Source organism: Branchiostoma lanceolatum, chromosome 6 (genome assembly GCF_035083965.1).
Source record: "Branchiostoma lanceolatum isolate klBraLanc5 chromosome 6, klBraLanc5.hap2, whole genome shotgun sequence".
In the NCBI taxonomy this organism is placed as follows: domain Eukaryota; kingdom Metazoa; phylum Chordata; class Leptocardii; order Amphioxiformes; family Branchiostomatidae; genus Branchiostoma; species Branchiostoma lanceolatum.
Window position 1 is genome coordinate 21,464,361 of NC_089727.1, and position 9,182 is coordinate 21,473,542.

Consider the following 9,182-nt stretch of genomic DNA (forward strand, 5'->3'; position numbering starts at 1 on the left):
ACTACGGTCAGCGTCCGGTTGTGTAAGTGTTCAAAGACTGTAGCTATTTTGCGGGTTCACTGTTGTCGGTCTGATTAGATCTTAGTTTTGACGTCCGCCCACATACATACACGCACGCACGCACACTCACACACACACACACACACACACACACACACACACACACACGCACGCACACTCACACACACACACACACACACGCACGCACGCACACTCACACACACACACACACACACACACACACACACACACACACGCACGCACGCACACTCACACACACACACACACACACACACGCACGCACACTCACACACACACACACACACGCACACACACACACACACACACACACACACACACGCACACACACACACACACACACACACACACACACACACACAACACAAACACATTCACACTTGCAAATGTAAGTTAGACATGTACACCCCTGATTCAATGGTAGTTCAACACAGGGCTCTAAATTCATATTTGAAACAAGGTGTGCTGCTCAAAACAAATTAGCTGCACAGGAAGAATTTGGGATGCCCAACATGAAATAAATTACGTAATTCTAGCTGGCTTCAAAATTTCAAACAAGTAGAAATTTAGTACATTGTTGTTCATCAAATAAAGTACAACAAAAGGTTATATTGCTTTCTTCTGATGCTAACATTGCAATAATATCCTGTATACATTTAATAGTGTACAATATACTAATAAAAACTACTAATTCTGTCAATAGTACCTTTACCCTGCAGCGTGCGAAATGTCCAAGTGCACTAGTTGGTGCAACCACAGTTAAATGTTAGGTGCACATCTCTAATTTTGGGTGCACAGAGGTGTAATGCATCCGCTATTTCGAGCCCTGTCCAGGCCGTCAGAAAGTTGCGACATTTCTCTCCAACATCTGCTTGGAGTTCTTGTCTCGATGATTGATTAGAAACCCCCCGTCTAATGACATGGTATAATCCAAGATGGCGGCGTTCCCAACCCGGAAGTGGCAGACTGACAAAGTTTTCCTTCTTTCTGTCTCTCTCCTGTCGCTGGTTGCCCTGGCAACCACGTCAGACGGCAGACAGCTTTTTGAAGACTTCGTGGTGAAATTTGGGAAGAAATATCAGAGCAAGGAGGAGTATTGGAGGAGATATTACATCTTTAAGGTTGGTATGCAAATTGTACACAGTTCAGAACAAGGTTTATAGTTATAAGATACTGTATTCTGAAAATGTATCCTACATCCCTAGACTTGTACTTTAAAGAAAAATCTGTAGTTTTAAGAACACTCAGTTACACACACACTTTGAGAAAACTATATGCTTCTGTTCAGTGACTGCCACAGTCTATTCTTTATGTTGTTAACAACAACAATTGTTGTTGTAATGTTGAGACTAACTATACAGGGCATATTTGTCATGACCTCTCCACAGTAAAATAATGACACCTTATATATGCACTTTCGGTGTATTTAATTACGCATACTGAGTTACTTGTGGTTGCAGACCACAGTATTCTCCTATAGGGATTTACATGGTTAAGGACCCCAAAGTGAGAAGCTTCGACGCTTGAAAATTTATAGTAGGGTGCACAATCAAGGTGCAAGATTTTAATATGGTTGTCTTCAGGGTTCAATCTACAAAATATGTGAAAATGAGCTTTAATTTGCCAGCTCGTTCTCTTTTAAATTAAAAGCCGCTTTGATATGACACCCAGTGGACTGGTCATCACACTGCAGCTGATGCACAGTATTCAGGTGCGAAAACAAGCCGATCGAACAATCATGTTCAATCCAACTCGTTCACACTCAAAACTGACATATTCCTCTACCATTCACCACAGTTTCCGCCTCGCTAACGTGCACAGAAAAATAACTACGGCCTTTTCAAGCGATGTGATGTATTACATCATACCGGAACTACTTTTGGGGACAGGGGTCGTCCATTAAAAGCCGCTTTGATATGACCCCCAGCTGACTGGTCATCATACTGCAATTCAAGCCGATCGAACAATCATTGTAATCCAACTCGTTTACACTAAAAACTGACATATTCCTCTACCATTCACCACAGTTTCCGTCTCGCTAACGTGCACAGAAAAAAAAACTACGGCCTTTTCAAGCGATGTGATGTATTACATCATACCCAAACTACTTTTGGGGACGGGTCGTCCATTAATACTGTGTTCTGCGACCTTGTCACATGTTGCAGGAGAGCGTGTTACGCCATCAGCAGCTGAACCACGACAGGACGGACGACTCCGCTCTGTACGGGGTGAACCAGTTCTCCGACCTCACGCCAACAGAGTTCCGCGGTAAGTATAGACTGGGCTGAAGGGATGGATTACTGTTCGCCATGCATGTGGTACAGGTGTTTGTAGTGTCTACTAAGACCTGGTTCATACTTGGTAAAACCTATGCGAATCAATTCATAAGGCCACACCAATTCTATTTCTTGCTTCTCGAATTTTTTCAGGAAAAAATTGGAGCAACGGCGAAAAAAAAAATTTATTTGCAAATAGTCTGGGCCCTAATCCTCTTATTCTTTATGTTATATAAACCCTTATTTTCACCCCAGACTCTGGGGTGAAAATAAGGGTTTATATAACATAAAGAATAAGAGGATTATTCAAGTTTCATCTTTGTACGGCTCATTTTATGCATTGCACCCCTTTCTTTGATCTAGTACATAACTATAATTTCAATAACAAAATTGCCTTTAGCTAGGTAATATGATATTTTCATTGTTGGGTTTGAAAATAAAGGTTTGTTTTCAAAATATCAATTTTCTATCTCAATTTTTCCACAGAAAAACACCTCTCCTTGATAAATACAGGTGGACGTTTTCACACCAGTAATGTCACAGGCTACTTTAAGGCTCTGAGCGACGTTCCTGTGATCTGGGACTGGCGCAGCAACAAGACAGTCACCGCCATTAGGGACCAGGGCAGCGTAAGGCACTTTCAAATCATTAACTTGGTTCTTAATGATTTAGTGCTACTGACCTGTTCCGAGGTGTATATGGTGACAATTTAACAACTCAGGCCAGTGACGTACATTTGTATACTACTACTGATACTACTGATAAACCACCGAGTGAGTGAAGCGATATTGGCAGATCATTAATGGGCAGCTTTCTCAGTCATTAATCGAATTGTAACATTCTAGCTGTGTAACCAATAAGAATGGAGGCTTGTGATTGCTACACACAGACTTGCTCTTTGAAATTTGTATTTTAGTCCCAAACATAACAATCAGGTAGAAAAATTCTCAGTTTCGATGTCGACTTGATATAGTTTTTTTCTTCTTTTCTACATGTATGAACTTTTCCTGACTGGGACTTCTGTTGTACATGGAATAGTGTGGAGGGTGTTGGTGAGTTTGTTAGTTTGTTTCTCGTTTTCTAATTCATAAGGTTTTCACATTCTTTTGTAGAGTCAAAGATTTTTTGTAAATTTTTATGAAGAGTTTTCAGCTTTCACCAGTGAAGTCAGAAAGAATGCTGTTGTGTTTTCAGGGCCTTCAGTATCGTGGAGACCATCGAGAGTCAGTGGTCCATCGAGGGGCACCCGCTGGAAGAGTACAGCGTACAGCAGGTCTGATTATTTCTAAAGGCATCCAGAGCATTTTATGAGTCTTGAAACTTGAATAAAAAAACTCCAATATCTAGTCATTCCTACACATAGTAAGTTTCAATAACACTATACCATTACATATCGACATAAAGGAGCAAAGATATGATGTCGTTTTGTGGAGAAAACTGATAGAAATCCAAGCCCCAATAGACTGATCCTGTCGACTGTCCACCACAATTAGTGGGAGAGTGACTGCATATCCGTCAAATATTTGCATTTTTATGTTTAATTTTGCATTTCTACGTTTTGACTGAGGTGGGCGGGGCTAATTGGTATCAGTCCGCTATATATTTACGCTAGGCGCGTGAAACTAAAAGATCACCATGTAGCTTATTTTTGTGCCGCTTTTGAGCACTTTCGATAAGAAATCCGCATGCAAATGTGGTAAACAGTGGCATTAAATGTCAATTTCATAAAGATTACAGCAACTAGAATATTTCAAGCCTCATAAAATGCTCTGGGTGCCTTTAACCTGTAAACAAACACGCAAAGAAAAAAATCATAGAAGGGAACATTGTTTTTGCTCTATTTCTTTCTCTACTTCCTCTTCTCCAAACAAATGAGGTCAGTGACCTGGACCAGACGGCTGTCACCATGGTTACTGGTTATTAGGTTAAGTTGATTACATAATGCAAAAGTGGCAGGACAGAGCTAGAGGAGCTGGTTACCATGTTGTGTTTGAGCAAGGAGGTTAAAATTTTAACCACCTTGGTTTGATCAGGGACATTATACACTTTTTTGTTTAAGAATAAGTCTGTAGTTTGTTTAAGGCTAGGTTATCATTTATATATAATATGTATTAGCTTGCAAATGTTACCGTTTCTAGTCTTTCAATTGCTTGTCAATGATAATATCAATATGAAGTGTTGTTTTTAGGTTTTGTGTCTGTCTGTCTGTCTGTATGTATATCCCTGATTCCCAATGTAAAAACAGAATTGCCATACATGTATACATTTCATCTTTAAATACCAGTGCTCTGGTATTTTTCTCTGTGAGGTTTGTAAGGTTAATGCAAAGCAGTATGGATGAGGGGGTGAAGCCTGCTATCCCTGATTGCCTTGTTATAATGTACATGCATGTTGTAATTGTACCATGCGATCCCCTCCTACTACAGGTGTTGGACTGTGACCGTACCAGGGGAAGTCATGGCTGTAGAGGAGGTGACACCTGTAACGCACTCGCATGGATGAACCAGGTTTGCTTCTCGAACTTCCTTTGTTCAGTCTTGCCTGAAAAGAGGCTAAAATTATTAAAGGCAACCATTATGATAGCAATATTAGGGCCCAAAATATGGAAATAAAAAAATGCTGCAATCTTTATGGTTACCGTTACTGTAGTGACATCTCGTAGCACTACATGTATTTAGCACATTTGCATAACAACTTGAACAACATAGGCTATTTTTTTCAATCATGAGCAGTGGTAAATTTATCTCGGAGTCTGCAGTCTACTGTAAATGCAGAAATGTTCATGGTGGTTTTATGGTTGTCCAATACTGTAGCAGTGTGTGACTATAGCACTGCCGCAAACTTAAAATCATCGCAAACAATTTTCCCCCTAGCGCGAAATAAAACCATGCAAACTGAAATGCATTTACAGTACTTGAGTCTGTTTTAGAGCCCTTTCCTTGTAACGCCCACTGGAGCACACTGAATGAAGAACCCCTGCATGGTCATGGTCCTAATTTCACTTTATTTCCATTTCTTTTTTTCAGACGACTGCCAACCTTGTTCCCAAGAAGGACTATCCCTACACGGGGAAAGACGGAGAGTGCAAATTCTTCTCCAAGTAAGTTTCATCCAGACTGTTTTAATTATATTTCTAGCAGCCCTTCTACTGGTCAGGCCCCTTAAGAAGGTGATAGCCAAAACCTCTAAATCAGGAGAATTCAAGGGATATTCTATCCTGTTGATTTTTGCATACATGTAATATACTATGTGCTAACAAGGACAACACACTGGGATATACTAGTCTCCAAGCAGACCCAACGTTTGCAAAGACCGTATCCAACTGGCAGAAGGAGTTTTTATCGCTGTTGATATGACAACGAGGAGGGGCAGCGACACCATCATTGAACCGAAACGCTCCTCCCTGTCTGATTTGAGGCAAATCCCGACGGTGCCTGACAACTTCTCTGGCTGACTGGAGCTTCTCTAGTTAGCTTGTGCAATTTTGGCACCGTGGAGATCTGCTTGGAGATTCGGATATACATGCATGCTCATTAGAGAGCTAAACATGAACCTCATTATTGTCATCCTGTGAGATGTAATATAGAAAATCAATCAGTGATCGCTAATCTTCCTGGACTTAGAGGTGTTTGACCACAAGCTCTCTTTGCACAATCAGCCCCTGGCAGTCAAGAGATTGGGAATTTTAATGGTGACTTTTAAAGTTCCCAGATTTGAATATTTGAGTCATTTTGTTTTGTTGTGTTCTATTCCAGCACCACGGACAGTGTCCACCTCACTAACTATACCTGCAGAGGGTAAGGAGCACCTCAAACTGTCTACGTCTGCCCCAGTTTTAAGGACCGGGGGTGTAATTTCTCACAGTTCTGCAAGAGGGTGTTTATAGTTTGAGGGGGTGAAATTTTGTATTGCTTGTTATGATGGTGTCATAGTAGCTTTATGTAAAGATAAGCAACTAATGGAGAAATACTAATGGAGTTGTATTAAGACAACAAGAGCTATGATTATCTCTTTTACATTAACCTAATGTCTTGAATTTATCTATTTTTTTTTCTATTGGGCTATATGTCTTCACTGCATTTGTATATCAATTAATTCAAAATATAGTTTGTGGTTAAAAACCTGCTATCCAACTAATCTTGTTCAGTGTCAGTGACAAAAAGTAGTGGATGCTACTTGAAATGTCTGACCATTTCCAAAATCATATCCAGTTGCTTCAGAGTAACTGCTATTTGGCGTAGTGGAGAAATATTTCTGTTGACATTGTAGATACGAGAACCACGAGGACGAGATGGTGCGCCTGTTGCACAACCACGGTACGCTGGCGATCATCGTGGACGCCACGAGCTGGCAGGACTACCTGGGCGGCATCATCCAACACCACTGTTCACACGACTACAACAACCACGCCGTGCAGATAGTGGGCTACAACATCAAGGGTGGGTATCACACTGTTGTTTTTATATAATTATCATGGGCTACAACATCAAGGGTGGGTATCATGCTGTTGTTCTTATCATCGGCTACAACATCAAGGGTGGGTATCACAACGCTGTTTCTGTCATGGGCTACAACATCAAGGGTAGACAGCACACTGCAGTTCTTACCATTGGCTACAGCATCAAGGGTGGGTGTCACACTGTTGTTCTTATCACAGGCTGCAACATCAAGGGTGGGTATCACACTGTTGTTCTTGTCACAGGCTACAACATCAAGGGTGGGTATCACACTGTTGTTCTTATCACAGGCTGCAACATCAAGGGTGGGTATCACACTGTTGTTCTTATCACAGGCTGCAACATCAAGGGTGGGTATCACACTGTTGTTCTTATCACAGGCTGCAACATCAAGGGTGGGTATCACACTGTTGTTCTTGTCACAGGCTACAACATCAAGGGTGGGTATCACACTGTTGTTCTTATCACAGGCTATAACATCAAGGGTGGGTATCACACTGCTGTTTCTACAGTAACTGTAAATCACTTGAATTAATATGGTGGTAGGAAAATATAGCGGTTGGGGGGAAATGGAGTAGGTCACGGCACTTAATTTTATATGTGGGAACAAACATAACTGTCTCAAATATTAGTGATCAAATATTAGCGATGATGAAATTTTAGCTGTTGACTAGTGACCGTTAAATCAGCTAAAATTCAGTTACAGTTAACAAATCAAGAATTACAGTATATAATTATATCATGGGTTACAGCATCAAGGGTGGGTATCACAATGCAGTTCTTATAATTGGCTGCAATATCAAGGGTGGGTATCACAATGCAGTTCTTATTATTAGCTGCGACATCAATGGTGGGTATCATAGTGTTATCTTCTTATCATGCCCGCTGCAAAAGCAAGAGAGGGTGTCATATGGCTATTTTCACCCTTTGCTACAACGTCAAGATAGTGTCACCGTCACAGTTATTTTTCTCATTGCTTACAAAAGCATTGATTTGATGGGTATCATACCATTGTTTCAGTCGATAGCTGCTCCACGCAGGTAAATGTTACAACATGATTGGTGTTGACTGTCGCACCACATGAAAAGTAGAGCTCCTACAAGCTGTAGTCACTACACCAGAATAGTGTGGCTGCAGTTTATGATTGATTCACTAGGGGTCCTCATTGCAGCATGTCCATTTCAGGGGATGTCCCTTACTTCATAGTGAGAAACTCCTGGGGTTCAGGCTGGGGGCTTGATGGATATCTGCACATCAGAATAGGCAGCAACCTGTGTGGTGAGTTTGATATATTTCTACTATGTAATTGAATGTGGTTTGTAAATCATTGTGAATATCTATAAAGCTAGCTAGGTTTAAGCTTTTGTAAAATTTGTGTATAAATGTTATGGAACTTTTTTTGTGTTACTAACAACTTTCATTTAGAAAAAAATCTATCCTACAGATTAGATATAATTGTCATGGACATGGGATGTATGTAATATGATTGCTACTGTTAAAAGTTTTTAGTTTTGCGGAAAACTTGTTTTGATATTACCTTGATTTTGTTCCCAAATGATTTTCATCTCAAGTTTCGCCATGTTTTCTAAAATGTAATGATAAAAAAAATCGCATCTCTTTTTTAGTATTACTTCTATCATGGAAGGCAAATATTGTTTTTGCTCCATTTCTTCTTCTGTTTCAAACACATAAGGTCAATGACCTGAACCAGACAGCTGTCTCTTCTTCTGTTTCAAACAAATAAGGTCGATGACCTGAACCAGACAGCTGTCACCATGGTTACGGGTAAAGAAGCAGACACCCTGTGGTGTTTAGTTACATAATGTAGCAAGTGACAGGACAGAGCTTGAGGGGCTGGTCAACATGTATATATTATGTGTTTGAGTAGGAATGAACTGAACAGTAGTATATATAAGGCTAGACAATAGGAAGAATATCTTGTAGTTGCCTGCAAAAATTTGTTACCTTTTTAGTTGATTAAAATACTTAATTTCATTTTTCAGGTGTTGCCAATCAGGTGTCAACTGTGTCTGTGTGAGGAGAGGAGGAAGAATTCAAATTTACTGTAATTTCATTTATCTTAGAAGAGACCTAATTTTGCAATAGGAGGGGAAAGGAGTCTATCACAATGATTTAGGTTTGAGGTTGAATCAATTCTGTAGTACTGTAGTAATGCATTTAAAATGCATATTTGTGATGTCATAATTTCGTCACTGCAAAAATAAAACAACCCCAAACATTTCCAAATCTACAGTATAGCAATCAATATAATCATGAACAAGTTACTCTATTCTTGTCTATGTATTACAGTATAAGTTAAGTATACATTTTTGTATAACAGAAAATGAAAAGAGTGTATATTTTCAAAGTATTTGTAAGTTAAAACAAAGCAACTTTTTGCTCCCGTACT

The 9,182-nt window shown here is 39.9% G+C and overlaps 1 protein-coding gene across 1 annotated transcript; it reads left to right on the plus strand.

The window, feature by feature from the left end:
- Positions 1-947: 947 nt before the first annotated feature.
- Positions 948-8,905, plus strand: LOC136437020 (cathepsin O-like). Its single transcript, XM_066431445.1, has 11 exons — positions 948-1,160; positions 2,205-2,307; positions 2,802-2,944; positions 3,354-3,367; positions 3,510-3,588; positions 4,742-4,822; positions 5,342-5,415; positions 6,071-6,112; positions 6,585-6,754; positions 7,958-8,050; positions 8,776-8,905. Exons 1-11 carry the CDS (start codon positions 975-977, stop codon positions 8,808-8,810), a joined length of 1,020 nt encoding a protein of 339 aa, XP_066287542.1. The 5' UTR covers positions 948-974; the 3' UTR covers positions 8,811-8,905.
- The last annotated feature ends 277 nt before the right edge of the window (positions 8,906-9,182 follow it).

Coding starts and splice junctions, on each gene's coding strand:
- LOC136437020 (XM_066431445.1), top strand. CDS start 975: ATGGCGGCGTTCCCAACCCGGAAGTGGCAGACTGACAAAGTTTTCCTT. Junction 3,589..4,741: donor AAGAGTACAGCGTACAGCAG/GTCTGATTATTT, acceptor CTCCTACTACAG/GTGTTGGACTGTGACCGTAC. Junction 8,051..8,775: donor AATAGGCAGCAACCTGTGTG/GTGAGTTTGATA, acceptor TTCATTTTTCAG/GTGTTGCCAATCAGGTGTCA.